Source organism: Dendrobates tinctorius, unplaced genomic scaffold (genome assembly GCF_039654945.1).
Source record: "Dendrobates tinctorius isolate UK_male_01 unplaced genomic scaffold, ASM3965494v1 ptg000059l, whole genome shotgun sequence".
In the NCBI taxonomy this organism is placed as follows: domain Eukaryota; kingdom Metazoa; phylum Chordata; class Amphibia; order Anura; family Dendrobatidae; genus Dendrobates; species Dendrobates tinctorius.
The window spans coordinates 16529849-16547657 of NW_027361727.1; the positions used below are offsets into that span (position 1 = coordinate 16529849).

General features: G+C 45.1%; 1 protein-coding gene across 4 annotated transcripts in view; it reads left to right on the forward strand.

The window, feature by feature from the left end:
* Positions 1–16956, forward strand: part of SF3B2 (splicing factor 3b subunit 2) — a 51381-nt gene extending 34425 nt beyond the window's left edge. For all 4 annotated transcript variants that reach the window (XM_073578476.1, XM_073578475.1, XM_073578477.1 and 1 more), the window contains exons 11-21: positions 6162–6242; positions 6379–6606; positions 7862–8011; positions 8703–8792; positions 9095–9202; positions 9275–9382; positions 9473–9615; positions 10831–10932; positions 11090–11189; positions 11706–11891; positions 16792–16956. In XM_073578476.1, the coding sequence (XP_073434577.1) occupies positions 6162–6242; positions 6379–6606; positions 7862–8011; positions 8703–8792; positions 9095–9202; positions 9275–9382; positions 9473–9615; positions 10831–10932; positions 11090–11189; positions 11706–11891; positions 16792–16860 (1365 nt within the window). In that variant the 3' untranslated portion in view covers positions 16861–16956. The remainder of the gene's footprint in view (positions 1–6161; positions 6243–6378; positions 6607–7861; positions 8012–8702; positions 8793–9094; positions 9203–9274; positions 9383–9472; positions 9616–10830; positions 10933–11089; positions 11190–11705; positions 11892–16791) is intronic.
* Positions 16957–17809: the final 853 nt, after the last annotated feature.

The following is a 17809-nucleotide window of genomic DNA, read 5'->3' on the forward strand; positions in this document are numbered from 1 at the left end:
GGCTTCAGGCAGGGGTCCTTTCGGGAGCGGTTGCTGCGGCAGTGCTGCGATACCTCCGCGCTGCCCGGCGGCCGCCGCCTTTACTCCAGGCCCCGGCTTCATTTTGGGCCTTGCTCGGCGTCGCTGCCACGCCCCCCGCCTTCATTCTTAGGCGGGCTTCTCTCCCACCCGTTTTAGGCCCGCCCACCGCCCGGAATCCTCTCCTCGCCCCATCTCAACACATAGTCCTTCCCAGCAGTCTCCTTCCTGTGCCTCCTCCCCCGGGTCAGGCGAAGCATTCTCGGATGCGCCATCTGAAGGGATTTTAGAGCTGGATTCGGACCATATCGCGGACATGAAGGATACAGTACAGAACCTCATTACTGCGATCAACCACACTTTCGAGATCACAGACTCCCCTGCGAAACCCTCAGATCAGGAGGTTTCGTTCAGATGGGCAGAAGCACCTTCCAGAGTCTTCGCTTCTCACTCTGAATTTGACAAGCTCCTTACCAGAGAAAGAGAAAATCCGACCAGTCGCTTTCAAAGAGGGAAACGTCTCAGCGTGCTGTATCCATTTTCTCAAGAGCTCACCGACAACTGGTCGGCTTCCCCCTCTGTAGACGCTCCTGCGTCCAGACTATCTAACAACACGGTCCTTCCGATTTCAGGTGTAGCGTCTCTGAAGGATTCTAACGACAGGATCATAGAATCCTTAGCAAAGTCAGCATTCAAAGCGGATGTGACGGTACTAAGCCCGGTCTTTGCTTCCGCTTGGGTAGCAAAGGCCATAGCTACTTCGGCGGAGGATCTCCGCCAAGGCATTCTTGATGGAGCCCAACCGGAGCGACTGGCCGAGCTAGCCAACCAGATCTCCCATGCAGGGGAATATTTGGTCTCTGCCTCCTTAGATGCCGCATCTTGCGCAGCTCAAGCGTCCAGCAACGTAGTTGCAATCCGGCGTACAATTTGGCTTAAGGCTTGGCAGGCGCATTTGTCATCAAAAAAGTCCCTTACCAATCTGCCTTTTCAAGGAGGGCGTCTCTTTGGATCCCAGCTGGACCAGATTATTAAGGACGCCACTGGGGGCACAAGCTCACTTCTCCCTCAGTCCAAGCCTTGTAGACCCCCTCCAAGGCGCCAGTTTAGTACCTTTCGGCCTTTCCACCGCGCTGCGGCGGCAGAACCTTTTTCCAACCAACAAAGGCCGCAAGCCCGCCAGGATAGGAAGAAGGTCTCCTTTAGGCCCACTCCCTCCTGGCAATCCCACTCCTCCCAAGGCAGATCCTCCAGGTCCAGAACTGGACGATCCACATCGGCATGACTATCAACAGAGCTCCGAGGCGCCTTCCCAACTGGGCGGCCGACTCCTTTTCTTCAGAGACATCTGGCTTGCCTCGGTGTAAGACGCTTGGGTCAGGGAAGTTGTATCTTCAGGATACCAGATAGAGTTCTTTTCTCGGCCCCGGGATCAGTTTTTCGAATCCCGACCTCCAAAAGACCCCGCCTTAGTTCCGGGTTTCTATGCATCCATCGCCTCTCTCCTCAATTCCGGGGTGATTGTGCCTGTTTCCGAAGCAGAAGGATTAACAGGGTTTTACTCAAACCTGTTTGTAGTGCCGAAAAAAGGCGGCGTGGTTCGGCCCATTCTGGATCTCAAATTGCTGAACAAAAGGGTCCGCCTGCGACATTTCAGGATGGAGTCCCTTCGTTCAGTAATCACTTCCATGGAGGCGCAGGAATTCATGTGCTCAATAGACATTCAAGATGCCTATCTGCTTGTCCCCATTTTTCCCAGGCATTAGAAATTCCTGCGTTTCGCAATTCATCAAAACCACTTCCAGTTTGTCGCACTGCTGTTCGGTCACGCCACTGCGCCCAAAGTGTTTACAAAGATCATGGCGGCATTGATGGCTCTGTTGAGGATCAGAGGCCTCGTCCTCTTTCCGTACCTCGACGACATTCTAATCAAAGCTCCGTCTTTTCCCCAGGCTCTCGAAAGCGTAAACATCGTTCTCGACACCCTGTCCAGATTCGGGTGGCTCGTCAACAAAAGGAAGTCCTGCCTTGTTTTGACACAGCGTCTTGTGTTTCTAGGCTTATTGTTCGACACCCGTCGATCGAGGGTCTTTCTTCCCGAGGAGAAGATCTCTATTCGACGGGATGTACGATTGCTGCAGAGACCCCCAACTTCCATCTTTTCGGTCAGCCATGAAAGTCTTGGGAAAGATGGTGGCGAAGGCTGAAGCAATTCCCTTTGCTCAATTTCACTCGAGACCGCTTCAACAGGCCATCCTGTCTCGGTGGAAAAGGTCTGTTCTTTCCCTGGATCGTCCACTTTGCCTCTCGTCCCGGGTCAAACAGTCCCTCAATTGGTGGCTGACGTCTCCTCTCATTTCCCTAGGCCGGTCCTTCCTTCCAATTCACTGGCAGATTGTGACCACGGACGCCAGCCTTCTCGGCTGGGGTGCAGTGTTTTGCAATCAGACTGTTCAGGGTCGGTGGTCGACTCAAGAGACAACTCTGCCGATCAGCGTTCTCGAGATACGGGCGATTTATCTGTCTCTCATTCACTGGGAAAGGCTTCTCAGGGGTCTGCCGATCCGGATTCAGACAGACAATGCCACAGCGGTGGCATGCGTCAATCACCAAGGGGGTACACGGAGTTCCTTGGCTCTAGCGGAAGTGTCCAAGATTCTGCACTGGGCAGAGGTATCAGTCCCAGCGATATCCGCGGTGCACATTGCTGACGTGGACAACTGGGCTGCCGATTTTCTCAGCCGCGAGGGTCTCGCGGCGGGAGAGTGGTCCTTACATCCGGACGTCTTTCATCAGCTTTGCCGCCGTTGTGGCACTCCGGACGTAGATCTGCTGGCGTCTCGCCTGAACAGAAAGGACCCTCAATTCGTATCCAGGGTCCGACATCCTCTCGCAGTGGGCGCTGATGCTCTGACCATTCCCTGGTCTCAGTTCAAGCTCCCCTATCTGTTCCCTCCCCTTCCTCTTCTTCCCAAGCTGTTGAAGAAAATCAAGGTGGAAGGGGTACCAGTCATCCTCATCACTCCGGACTGGCCCAGAAGGTCTTGGTTCGTGGACATAGACAACCTTCTCGCGGACGCCCCCTGGAAGCTTCCAGACAGAGCAGATCTGCTGTCTCAGGGTCCAATCTGCCACCCCAATTCTCTGCCGCTCAATTTAACGGCATCTGTTGTGAGCTCATTTTCCCCTTCACCGTCGATGTCTGATGAACTCCCTCTTCTGGTGAAGGAAGGTAGTGAGGCTGATTACCAAACACCTGATCTGGTAGATGATGACTGGGTAACAGAAAATTCTGACTGGATATAAGGCAGCCGACGCCCTTCTGAGTCGCTGGTGATTTCTCTGCTGGATTCTTGGAGACCAGTCTGATTCCTGCTTCCCAAAGATGAGTTTTTGCTCTGCTATTGAACTTATTAGTTTTGTTTTGTTTACCTTGTTTTTTGGAGTTCAGCCATCCCCAGTCGGGGGTGTGCTGAGTTCCATTTTTGTCTCTGATCAGTTTGTCTCTTTGCTCTGTCTTCAGAATTTACCTGAGTGCTGATAGTCTTTTTGAAGTCCTAGCGACTTCAGGGCCTGTTTTTCCTATCAGACGGTTGGGACATTTTTTGGTAGGGTTTTTTACGGATTGCAGACAGCAGCTTTTCTATCCTGTCCTTTTTAGTTAGCTTGGGCCCCATCGTTTGCTCAACCTATCTTTCTATCTGTGTTAGTGTTTTCATCTTGCTTCACCGTCATTATATGTTGGGGGCTGCCTATTGCTTTGGGGTCTGCTCTGGGGCAGTTTAGTTTTTCCCCTTTCTGTCTTTAGGCTATGTAGGTCTCCGGCTGTGATCAAGGGGTCTAGGGCACCGTAGGAACCTCCCAAGGCTACTGCTAGTTGTTGTGGATAGGTTCAGGGGTCTGTGTTGTGAGTTCATTTTCCCCTTCGTCACTGAGGTCTGGTGAACTCCCTATTCTGGTAAAGGAAGGTAATGAGCCTGATTATCAGGCACCTGAGCCTAATGATGATGACTGGCTGAGTGGAGTCACGGACTGTTGGCTCTTATTTTCATAGGGTTTTTCACGGATTGCAGACCGCAGCCTTCCTGTCCTTTCCTATCTAGTTAGCTTGGGCCCCGTCTTTGCTCAGTCTATCTTTCTGTCTGTGTTGTGTTCTTTCTTCTTGCTTCACCGTCATAATATGTGGGGGGCTGCCTTTTGCTTTGGGGTGTGCTCTGGGGCAGTTTAGATTTCCCCTTTCTTTCTTTAGGCCTATTTAGTTCTCCGGCTGTGTTCGAGGGTCTAGGGCATCGTAGGAACCCCCCACGGCTACTGTTAGTTGTTGTGGATAGGATCAGGGGTCTGCAATCCGATAGCTACCAACCTTTCCGGTTTTCTGGACTTAGCTTGTATTTTTGTTTTTTCCTCCTTCGGTGACTCATTCATAACAGGCATGGCTGTTGAGACCGTGGTTCTGAAATGGTCAGGTTTTTCGGATCGGGTTATTCACACCATGATCCGGGCTAGAAAGCCATCGTCTTCCAGAATTTATTATCGTACGTGGAAGGCCTATTTCACTTGGTGCAAGGCCAATGACATTCTGCCGATATCCTTTTCACTCCTTTCTGTCCTGGCGTTCCTTCAGTCAGGCCTAGATGTGGGCCTTGCCCTCACCTCCTTAAAGGGTCAAGTTTCGGCCCTTTCCATTCTTTTCCAGAAGACGTTGTACTCCCGTCCGTAGGTCAAGACCTTTCTTCATGGGGTGGCTCATGCGGCACCTCCGTACCGCGCTCCCGTGGATCCATGGGATCTCAATCTGGTCCTAGAGGCTCTACAAGGTTCACCCTTTGAACCTCTCAGGGAAGTTTCCCTATCCCTTCTTTCCTGAAAAGTAGCTTTTCTGGTGACCATCACCTCCATCCGGCGCGTGTCGGAATTGGCGGCCCTTTCTTGTCGCCCCCCCTTTCTTGGTGCTCCACCAGGATAAGGTGGTCCTGCGGCCCCCGCCTTCTTTCCTTCCTAAGGTGGTGTCCACTTTCCACCTAAATGAGGACATTGTTCTTCCGTCCTTTTGTCGGGATCCAATCCACCCTCTTGAGCGCTCCTTGAACAAGCTAGACCTGGTCAGGGCGATGAAGGTCTACCTGGCTAGTACGTCTCCCTTGCGGAAGACAGACTCACTTTTCATCATTCCAGATGGTGCGCGGAAAGGTCGGCCGGCCTCCAAGGCTACTATTGCTCGCTGGATCAGATCGTCAATTTTGGAAGTCTACCGGGTCAAGCATCGAGTGCCTCCTCCTGGAATTAGAGCTCACTCTACCCGGGCAGGGCGTACCTCCTGGGCGGTGCGCCACAGAGCTTCCGCGCTGCAGCTTTACAAAGCTGCAACCTGGTCTTTGATCCACACGTTTGCCAAATTTTACAAGGTCCACACTTACGCTTCGGTGGACGCCAGCCTGAGCAGAAGGATCTTGCAGGCGGTGGTGGTGAGTTCTCAGACCTAATGGAAGTTTGCTTCTCCCTCCCCACGGACTGCTTTGGGACGTCCCATGGTTTCTGTGTCCCCCAATGAAGCGATAGAGAAAACAGGATTTTTGGGTTGCTTTCCGTAAAATCTGTTTCTCAGAGCTTTCATTGGGGGACACAGCACCCTCCCATGTTCTGCAACTCCTGTTCTTCTGTTTGTTGGTTACAGTTGAGATGTCTGTTCTGTTTTACTCTATTTTGTTACTTCTCCTACTGCTTTCTCACTAACTGAAGAAATTAGTGCCGCTCGGTGGGGTGTATACTGCGGAGGAGGAGCTAACCTTTTTCTGTACATAGTGTCAGACTCCTAGAGGCAGCAGCATACACCCATGGTCTCTGTGTCCCCCAATGAAGGCTCCGAGAAACATATTTTATGGTAAGCAACCCAAAAATCCTGTTATCCCTTTACTGAGAGAGTACGGAATAAGTTATTAATTGCCGGGGATTCGTCGGTTTTTGAGACCCCCCCCCCCCCCCACACCGATCGGAGAAGGTACCTCTGCAGGACCTCCTTTCAGTCAGCTAGGCACTGATGGGGCACCAGGGATCACACATTCATCACCTATTCATACCAGAGGTGATGAATGTTTTTTAATTTGAAATTAATTTTTTTTTTTTTTTTTTCATTTCCTTTGCAGGACAAAAAATTGGATGCACCAAAACTTTCTAAGAAAAAATTAAGGCGGATGAATAGATTCACAGTGGCGGAATTGAAGCAGGTAAGAAACTGCAGCAAAAGCTTAGTTGTGATCGGACATTCCATAGTGTGCAGGTTAATCCATACCTAGCAATCTACATCTTGCAGAGTTTTTCACACGTTCTCTCACTAGTTTTATTTTTATGTCTCTCTCTTAGCTGGTCTCACGTCCAGATGTGGTGGAGATGCATGATGTCACCGCTCAAGACCCCAAACTGCTGGTGCACCTGAAAGGGACCAGGAATTCTGTTCCTGTTCCTCGTCACTGGTGCTTCAAGAGAAAGTACCTGCAAGGCAAGCGAGGAATTGAGAAACCACCATTCCAGCTTCCTGAATTTATCAAGAGAACGGGCATCCAGGAAATGAGAGAGGCGCTGCAAGAAAAGGCGAGCAGTCCTATTTTTTTTTTTTTTTTTTCTTCCCATATGCAGCAATAAGATTTTGTTTTCGGTCCTCATTTTCTTTGGTCTTTAAGGAGATTAAATGATCACATAATTGTAAACCGCTCCCTGATTTTGTTTCCCAGCTGCGAAATTAGGCAGCTCTGTAAATAGACTCCAAAATCCTTCACTTTTTTGCTTTTGTAGAATGTATGCAACTCCTTTACATAGCTGGCCTTCCTGCTGCTTCTGACATAAATCTGACAGCACAATGCTCCCGGTCATCTTGGTCTCTCTGCTGGAGATTTTGCTTTTAGTATTAAATGGAACATGGTAAGAGCATTTTGCCCAATAATATAACAGGATTAGTTGGCCCGTGCAAAATTTTCGCACATTGGTCGTCGGTGGCGCAGGCAATTTCAGAAAAAGCAAACTGGTTAAAAGTAAATGTATGTCATGAGCTGATGAACACAGACAGGTATTTATATATGTAGACTGGTAATACAATAAATTGGTTTGATAAGTAGAGGCCAAAAAATGTCTTCCGGTTGAGGTGCCACCTGCAGGTCATTGTGTCTTATTGCAGGTTTATGAAAATGAATGCTTAAACTGTATTTAGTGATAAAATCGTGAATGTGTGGTTTGTTTGGCTGTTTTCTTGCTGAAAGGAGTAAGTTTACCTTTCAATCGTGTGTGGGGTGAAGTAATCAGCAAAAAAGCAGTGCATGTTTACAAATGTATTTGCATATGTGCCTCACCTGCAGTGAAGTGTGCAATCCTCCAATGTGCCTGAAATAGGCTGGGCAAGCACTTGAGCAAGCTGCAAAGACCCCAAGGCAATTGTTTGTGATGTCTGTAAGCAGCTTTGTGGTAGTGTGCTTTGGGGTACTGTGGTGCCACCTGCAGGTCATTTTTCCTTACTGTAGGTTAATGAAAATGAATGTTTAAACTGTATTTTGTGATCAAATCGTGGATGTGTGGTTTGGCTATTTTCTTGCTGAAAGGAGCAAGTTTACCTTTCAAATGGTGTATCATTTGTGTGTGTGTGTGGGTGGAGTATAAATGGAGATACAAAGCAATCACCAAAAAACAGTGTTTAGAAATAATAGAATAGATCGCTTTATCAGGCTGTTAATAACATTTTTTTTCCATGACACAAATGCATATAATGGTTGAATATTCTCATGAAACTGTCCTCGGAGCAGTCCTAACGATACGAAAAGTATATGATCCTCATTTTATGACTGTTCTCTTACCACAGGAAGAGCAAAAGACTATGAAATCCAAAATGAGGGAGAAGGTTCGTCCCAAAATGGGAAAAATTGACATCGACTACCAAAAGCTCCATGATGCGTTCTTCAAATGGCAAAACAAACCCAAGCTGACCATCCATGGGGACCTGTACTATGAGGTGAGGGACACGTATAGGTGACGCTTGGAGCGTTGGCATTTTGATCAGGTGATGACCAACACGAGTCAGCCACCCACTCATTTATTTAACACCTTAATGGATTTAAAAAATTTTTTTTGGTACTGTTGGCTTTTAGTGTCTCTTATAACTCTGGTATGTCAGTACTTTTGATGTCCTAGTTAGTTTATGAAAAGCCCACTCCACACACGGCAGATGCCGGCTGTGCTACGCTGCCAGCGTCTGTCTGTGACACCAGAGGCCTGTTTAACCATTGGAATGCTGCTATTGATGACTTACGGTGGCATCTAAATGGAGCCTTTACCTTGCCGCAATCCCGGGGTGTTGCTGGCAGCTGAGCACCTGCCATCTTGGAACACTTACAAATCCCAGCCTCATGGCACATTGTGACTTACGGTTTTGGAAACACAGGGGTGTTCCATCATTCTCCAGCCCTCCTACAAATAATGCATTCATGCCCAGATACCCTGGGTGGCATATGGACCTGCTGCATAGGATGTGGACTTGTGTCGCCTAATTTTTCTATGGGTGCTGTGTACAGGACACGTGGTAGCACCTAGTCTCTGAGATCGGGGGGCTGACAATAGTAATAGAATTACAGATTGGAAGAAATGCAGGAGGAAACAATGTAGAAACTGCACAACCCATTCAATGACTCTTCTCCATGTTTCAGGGAAAAGAATTTGAGACTCGTTTAAAAGAGAAGAAACCGGGTGATCTTTCTGACGAGCTGAAGATAACTTTGGGAATGCCGGTAGGGCCGGTAAGTAAATGGTTCAAGGTACAATAAAAAAAAAAAAATACCGAATAACCTTAACCCCATTATTGGTGTCAGAATAACAATGTGGCTCTTGGAGGAACATCATCAATTGCATGAACACCAAAAAAATCTTAACACTCGATTTATCAGCAGCAGACTAGATGCCCCACATGTATGTCGGGGTCATTACGTGGGCACAGGAGCTGCGGCAGCTCTGCCACCAGTAATAGGGACACCTGTGTGAATAACTGCATTATCAAGAAATTCTGCCCCGGAAGGTTTACAATGTTCTTTCTCCATGACAGAACTCCCATAAGGTGCCGCCACCTTGGCTCATCGCTATGCAGAGATACGGACCTCCTCCTTCATACCCCAATCTTAAAATCCCAGGGCTGAATTCTCCTATTCCAGATGTACGGTAGTATGACAATCTGATTGTAGCACATTTTCTTTTCCCACGTTTCTTGACATTTTTTTTTTCCCAGAGCTGTTCATTTGGCTATCACGCTGGTGGATGGGGAAAGCCTCCTGTCGATGAAATGGGCAAACCCCTGTATGGAGATGTATTCGGGACGAACTCCTCAGACTTCCAGGTAACGAGCCCGATGTAGATGTATTCATTATGTGTCCGGCGGTGGTGACAATCCGTAAATAATAAATATCCGGTAATTGCTGTCTTATAGAATAAGAATGAAGAAGAAGACATAGACAGGACCCCATGGGGAGAGTTAGAACTATCTGATGACGAGTCCTCCACTGAGGAAGAGGAGGAAGAAAGTGACGAGGATAAACCAGACGAGACTGGATTCATCACACCCGCTGATAGGTAGGTGATCGGCTCCCTTATAGTTAGGTGCATGGGGAATAGTCGATATGTAAGATAACTTGGTGCACGCTCTATATATTGGTCTGCACCCATCAAAGAATGAATCAATGAATTGTGGGACCATACAAAGTTGTGAAATAGAGGTTATCCTAAATAATTTTTCTGTAAAGCAAGTCTCCCTGTTCATAAAATACTATATGACCAGATATATTTTTTAAACACATTTCCACTCTAAATATTGTATCGAAAATGCCGTGTTTAAAAAATGTTTAAAAGGGTTTTCCAGTTGCAACAAGCGATCACTGATCCATAAAGATTGGTGATAACGTCTAGATCCTGGATGGGGTATTGACAGGGACCCCACTGATTCCTAGAATGGGGCACTTGTATCACTGTTGGGGTAGGCTACCGTTTTCTCCGCATCCCAGAAAAATCTGGGTTTGACCTGTTTTTCTTGGACGTGGAGAGAGGGGGGAAAAAAAGCTTTCTCCACCTTCTCCATTTTGTCTGACCGTGAAAATTTTGAATCACACTTGGATGTCATCCAAGTGTGGTTATATATATATATATATTATATTATATTATATTATAATTTTTTTTTTTTTAACGGACCCGCTGATTTGGATTGAACATGTGCACAGCCCCATGGAATATCATGGTAACTAGTGATATCCGTGAAAACCACAGTCGCACTCGCCCGAGAAAATCTGCCATGTGCACGAGCCCTTAGAATTGAGCGGCACTCGACCAAAGCTCCATTCATTTTCTTTGAGACCGGAGCGCTTGTACTTGGCGTTCTCTGATAGTTCCATATTAATTTGAATGGAGTGGCGGTGGAGCGTTCACACTGCTAATGGAGCTAGAAGAGTGACACTTGGTGGGGGGTCCCAGCAGTCAGACCTTCACCGATCTAAATGTTATCACTGTTCCAACTGGAACACATCTTCCAAGTCTTACATTCCACCCACGACATTGCAGAGACTAACATCCCACAGTGTAATTGAACATGCTGTAGACTAGAAATTCACGAATGCACCGTGCCCGTCCATTTACACGATGCGAGATCTTAAAATCTGATGACTTTAGCCGCTGCTGTACTACACTGTGGATTCTCCCCTCCAAATCCATGCCCAAACACTTAAGTGCACCTTCTCATCGTTTCCTAACCTTGCAGGATCCTTTCCTGTCTTAATGTGGTTTATTATAATATTGCAGTGGACTCATCACCCCTGGAGGATTTTCTTCAGTCCCAGCCGGTATGGAGACCCCAGAACTTATTGAGTTGCGAAAAAAGAAGAATGAGGAGGCCATGGATGGGTAGGATGACATTTCTATTTTTTTTAATTGTATTTCTTTTATTTTGATTTGCAGCCTGATGCTGTCTACATCTACAATGTATATTAACTTACAATAATGACCAGTTTTCTCTGCCTGTTTAGCAATGACACTAATGGATTATTTTATGTCCCGACAGTACGGAGACCCCGTTACTCTTCACTGTGCTGCCAGAGAAGAGGATGGCTACGGTTGGTGGAGCGATAATGGGATCCACGCACATCTACGATATTTCATCAGTGAGTAGCTCATATACGTGGTGATGCTTGTGGCGATTGCTTTATTAGCGGGGTCCAACCACTGCGGACCCCCACCAACTGAGAACAGAGCGTGGCCATTTGATTACAACAATCTTACATTTGAATCTATGTAAAGAAAACAAATACAGATTTTTGTAAAGAAAAACAACAACTTGGGTTTGGATTGTGTCGCAGTTTCCAGAGACCAATAACCTTATTTTTGCAGTATGGGACAAATCATGGTCTCGTGAAGCCCAGCTTGTGGAGTACCAACATGGCTGCGATGACGCGCCTTAAGCATGCTATCATGCCAAATGATATAAACCCCTTTTGGCAGAAAACTTAATTTTTGCATTAGGGTTTCGTTCTGCAGCCTTTATCTCAGTAAGTACCAGGCTGCAGAGTGACGTCTGGGTCAGTAACGTGTCTGTTTCCTCCCGATCAATTGTCCAGGCTGATTTACAATCACCTAAAAGTTGACCAAAAGTTTTACTAAACTGTCTGCACTTTCCACAGGCCATGTCCCGGAGAGGTGCACCAACAGAGCCACAGGGGGTGGAGGTGGCCCTGGCCCCGGAGGAACTGGAATTAGACCCTTCAGCCATGACGCAGAAGTACGAGGAAAGAGTACGGGAAGCGCAAGAACAAGTGCAGAAGGAGGACTTTAGTGACATGGTGGCCGAACACGCGGCCAAGCAGAAGGTATGACTATCTTTATTAATGATTTATTCTCTTACCATTTGGGTTAGTAAGGTGCACCCAGGTCCGGAGACCACCGCATGCTAAGCTTTTTACGGTAATAGGGGTCTCATGTTTTGTGCCATATATTTAGTGTCATCTCATGCCCCTTATTGGCTTCTGTCTGGCTAATATGCATCAGTAAACCTTATATAAGGGCACGGAGTAACGTGGTAACTATTTCTTTCTCCCAACTCTCGCAGTGCAGTAAAACAATGTATTTGTTAATGTCCTTTTTTATTAATAAAATATAATATCCTATATTTAAGAAGAAAAAAAGTGTAGTTCTTTTAATTTATACTCTAATATATATGGACCTAAATAAAAAAAAAAAAAAAAAAAAAAATATATATATATATATATATATACAGTCATATGTAAAAGTTTGGGCACCCCTATTAATGTTAACCTTTTTTCTTTATAACAATTTTGGTTTTTGCAACAGCTATTTCAGTTTCATATATCTAATAACTGATGGACTCAGTTATATTTCTGGATTCAAATGAGGTTTATTGTACTAACAGAAAATGTGCAATCTGCATTTAAACAAAATTTGACCGGTGCAAAAGTATGGGCACCCTTATCATTTTCTTGATTTGAACACTCCTAACTACTTTTTACTGACTTCCTGAAGCACTAAATTGGTTTTGTAACCTCATTGAGCTTTGAACTTCATAGCCATGTGTATCAAATCATGAGAAAAGGTATTTAAAGTGGCCACTTGCAAGTAGTTCTCCTATTTGATTCTCCTATGAAGAGTGGCATCATGGGCTCCTCAAAACAACTCTCAAATGATCTGAAAACAAAGATTATTCAACATAGCTTTTCAGGGGAAGGATACAAAAAGTTGTCTCAGAGATTTAACCAGTCAGTTTCCACTGTGAGGAACATAATAAGGAAATGGAAGAACACAGGTACAGTTCTTGTTAAGCCCAGAAGTGGCAGGCCAAGAAAAATATCAGAAAGGCAGAGAAGAAGAATGGTGAGAACAGTCAAGGACAATCCACAGACCATCTCCAAAGACCTGCAGCATCATCTTGCTGCAGATGGTGTCACTGTGCATCGGTCAACAATACAGCGCACTTTGCACAAGGAGAAGCTGTATGGGAGAGTGATGCGAAAGAAGCCATTTCTGCAAGCACGCCACAAACAGAGTTGCCTGAGGTATGCAAAAGCACATTAGGACAAGCCAGTTACATTTTGGAAGAAGGTCCTGTGAACTGATGAAACAAAGATTGAGTTGTTTGGTCATACAAAAAGGCGTTATGCATGCGCTGTATTGTTGACCGATGCACATTGACACCATCTGCAGCAAGATGATGCTGCAGGTCTTTGGAGGTGGTCTGTGGATTGTCCTTGACTGTTCTCACCATTCTTCTCTGCCTTTCTGATATTTTTCTTGGCCTGCCACTTCTGGGCTTAACAAGAACTGTACCTGTGTTCTTCCATTTCCTTACTATGTTCCTCACAGTGGAAACTAACAGGTTAAATCTCTGATACAACTTTTTGTATCCTTCCCCTGAAAAGCTATGTTGAATAATCTTTGTTTTCAGATCATTTGAGAGTTGTTTTGAGGAGCCCATGATGCCACTCTTCATAGGAGAATCAAATAGGAGAACTACTTGCAAGTGGCCACTTTAAATACCTTTTCTCATGATTTGATACACCTGGCTATGAAGTTCAAAGCTCAATGAGGTTACAAAACCAATTTAGTGCTTCAGGAAGTCAGTAAAAAGTAGTTAGGAGTGTTCAAATCAAGAAAATGATAAGGGTGCCCACACTTTTGCACCGGTCAAATTTTGTTTAAATGCAGATTGCACATTTTCTGTTCGTACAATAAACCTCATTTGAATCCAGAAATATAACTGAGTCCATCAGTTATTAGATATATGAAACTGAAATAGCTGTTGCAAAAAACAAAATTGTTATAAAGAAAAAAGGTTAACATTAATAGGGGTGCCCAAACTTTTACATATGACTGTGTGTATATATATATATATATATATATATATATATATATATATATATATATATATATAATATTATTTATTATTTTTTTTTTTTTTTTGGACAGACAACAGTTTTCTAATTTTGGTTCTAGACATTGCCACAATTAATTTTAAACAAAACAAGTCAGATGCAGTTGAAGTTCAGGCTTTCAGCTTTCATTTGAGGGTATCCACATTAAAACTGGATGAAGGGTTTAGGAGTTTCAGCTCCTTAACATGTGCCACCCTGTTTTTAAAGGGACCGAAAGTAATTGAACAGATTAAATAATTGTAAATAAAATGTTCATTTCTAGTACTTGGTTGAAAACCCTTTGTTGGCAATGACTGCCTGAAGTCTTGAACTCATGGACATCACCAGACGCTGTGTTTCCTCCTTTTTGATGCTCTGCCAGGCCTTCACTGCGGTGGTTTTCAGTTGCTGTTTGTTTGTGGGCCTTTCTGTCTGAAGTTTCGTCTTTAACAAGTGAAATTCATGCTCAATTGGGTTGAGAACAAGTGACTGTCTTGGCCATTCAAGAATATTCCACTTCTTTGCTTTAATAAACTCCTGGGTTGCTTTGGCTTTATGTTTTGGGTCATTGTCCCTCTGTAGTATGAAACGACGACCAATCTGTTTGGCTGGATCTGAGCGCACAGTATGGCTCTGAATACCTCAGAATTCATTCGGCTGCTTCTGTCCTGTGTCACATCATCAATAAACACTAGTGACCCAGTGCCACTGGCAGCCATGCATGCCCAAGCCATCACACTGCCTCCGCCGTGTTTTACAGATGATGTGGTATGCTTTGGATCATGAGCTGTACCACGCCTTTGCCATACTTTTCTCTTTCCATCATTCTGGTAGAGGTTGATCTTGGTTTCATCTGTCCAAAGAATGCTCTTCCAGAACTATTCTGGCTTTTTTAGATGTTTTTTAGCAAAGTCCAGTCTAGCCATTTGATTCTTGATGCTTATGAGTGGCTTGCACCGTGCAGTGAACCCTCTGTATTTACTTTCATGCAGTCTTCTCTTTATGGTAGATTTGGATATTGATACGCCTACCTCCTGGAGAGTGTTGTTCACTTGTTTGGCTGCTGTGAAGGGGTTTCTCTTCACCATGGAGATTATTCTGCGATCATCCACCACTGTTGTCTTCTGTGGGCGCCCAGGTCTTTTTGCATTGATGAGTTCACCAATGCTTTCTTTCTTTCTCAGGATGCTCCAAACTGTAGATTTTGCCACTCCTAATGTTGTAGCAATTTCTCGGATGGGTTTTTTCTGTTTTTGCAGCTTAAGGATGGCTTGTTTCACCTGCATGGAGAGCTCCTTTGACCGCATGTTTCCTTCCCAGCAAAACCTTCCAAATGCAAGCACCACACCTCAAATCAACTCCAGGCCTTTTATCTGCTTGAGAATGACATAATGAAGGGATTGCCAACACTTGTCCATGAAATAGCCTTGGAGTCAATGGTCCAATTACTTTTGGTCCCTTTAAAAACAGGGTGGCACATGTAAAGTAGCTGAAACTCCTAAACCCTTCATCCAACTTTAATGTGGATACCCTCAAATGAAAGCTGAAAGTCTGAACTTCAACTGCATCTGAATTGTTTTGTTTAAAATTCATTGTGGTAATGTCTAGAACCAAAATTAGAAAAAAGTTGTCTCTGTCCAAATATATATGGACGTGTGTGAGTGTATGTATGTGTATATATATAATATTTTTTTAAATCACAGGATCTTGTGCATGAAAGGTGCTAGTGGTCGATCCATTTCATGCACATCATGAGCTTTTTAGAACCTACCTGTTAAAGCGGTTGCTGAATACTTTTTCAACCATCTCATCAATGGGCCCAGAGTGGCCTGAAATCAAAACAAAAAAACACGAGCAAACTCCTCATTCTGTTTTACGGTCAGCGTCTCCTGGCTTTCTCTTCCTATGGGTGGGTGTCATATGACCACTGCAGCCATTCACTGAATGAGGAGGCTGCATTTGTCATGTGACCCCCCCCCCTATGCTGGAATATGACGGTGGGAGACGGTTACAGCAGATAAGACCAGGACTGGTACAGTAGGTAAAAAAAATGCCTTTTCTACTTTTGGGCCCATTAAAAGTATATTGCTAGAAATAATGGACAAACCCTTTAATTGGAAGCCATTGACCTAGTCCTAACCATGAATGTAGGCTACAATGGCAGAAGTTTACAGGAGACGTCAGACAAAGCTTAAACCCGTCCAATGCCAGTGTACACATCAGTCACCGCCTCCTTTTATACATAGATGTTGGATTGTAATTGTTGGCACAAAACCCAATGTGAGCAAAGCCTTAGGCCTGTTTCACACTTCAGTTTTTTGTTTTCAGTTAAAATCCGCTAAAATGGCGGAAAGCGGATCCATTGCTAACTGATGTTAACGGATGCCATCGGATCCGTTTTTTTGATGGATCCGCCGAATGAAGAATTTTAAAGGAACCGTTCTCCGGGAAAAGGAGAAAAAAAATTGACGGATCCGCAAAAAAACGGATCCAACGGATGGCCATCCGTCAAGATCCGCCGGTAATGCAAGCCAATGGGGAAAAAAAGAATCCGCCAAAAAAATGGCGGATCCGTTTTTTTGCAAAAACGGTGGATTTTGACTGATGGTCAAAAACGGAAGTGTGAAACAGGCCTTAGAGGGGTAGTGCACAGGGGAAAATGTAACTTCTTATAGCGACCCTCTAACCTGGGACTGAACAAGTGACACTAGTGTAGTCACCAGCCCCTTCATTTGCCCCCTGCTCAGAACGTCTTTCCTTTACTCCTGATTCCACCTACTTCAATAGTTATTTTTATAGATCGTATTAATTCAGTGTTGACTGCTATTTTTTTCTGTTCGTACAGCAAAAGAAGAGGAAGGGACAGCCACAAGACTCCCGCTCAGGCAAAAAGTACAAAGAATTCAAGTTCTGATTGCGCTTCATGTTGTTGTTGTTTTGTTTTTTTCTTTCCTTTTCATCCGTTGTCAATCACATTCTTGTATTTGTAATAAAACTCGTTAAATTTAAACGTTGTTCGACATTTTCAATTATTTCTGTAATGCAAGAAGTAGCATTCAAAGTGGTTGTCCACCTTAAATGCAAGAATTTGGGGCTAAAAGTTAATTTTTGCAATACGGCTTCATAAAAAAAAAAAAAAAAAAGTCACCGTTTGCCTCCTATAGCCTCAGTGCTGCGCAGTCTATCGTGGCAGCTGAATGAGCTTCCTGTGAAGCTTGTTCTGATGGGAGAGTTTCTAGCTCTTTTATGTCTTTTCCTGTGCTCCTCTCAGCTGATTTATGATGGCAGATCACATGAAAGTTGAAAGAAAATAAAGGCAGAAAGGTGGAAAAAAAAAACTAAAAATATTTTATGAAACCAAAGTGTGCTTACGATTTTTTTTTTTTAAGCCTCAATTGCATGTATTTAAGTAGAAAAAAAAAATCTCACCGACCCCCCCAGTGTAGAACATCAAGCCCCTCACCGCCCCCCAGTATATAACTTCTGGTCTCTAGTGTATAAATTCTGGCCCCCCCTGCCATGCTGTCTGCCTTTACTAACATGTCGGATTGGCTGGTGGTGCCAGAGCTTGCTGATACCAGCGCAGTCCTGTAATAGGAGCCACTGGGGTAACAAGTCCGTTCATGACCTTTCTTGCTCCTGAATCTTCCCCCATCAGCTGTGAGTGATATTTTCTCCTTCGTCTCATTGGGGGACACAGAGACTGTGGGTGTGTGCTTCTGCCGTCTGGAGGCCGACACTAAATATACAAAAAAAGAGTTAGCTCCTCCTCCGCCGCATACACCCTCGCCCCCAGGCCGGGCGTTACTCAGTTTTTGCTTAGTGTCTGATGGAGGCACACGCAGTCTGGAGCTCCAGACTAG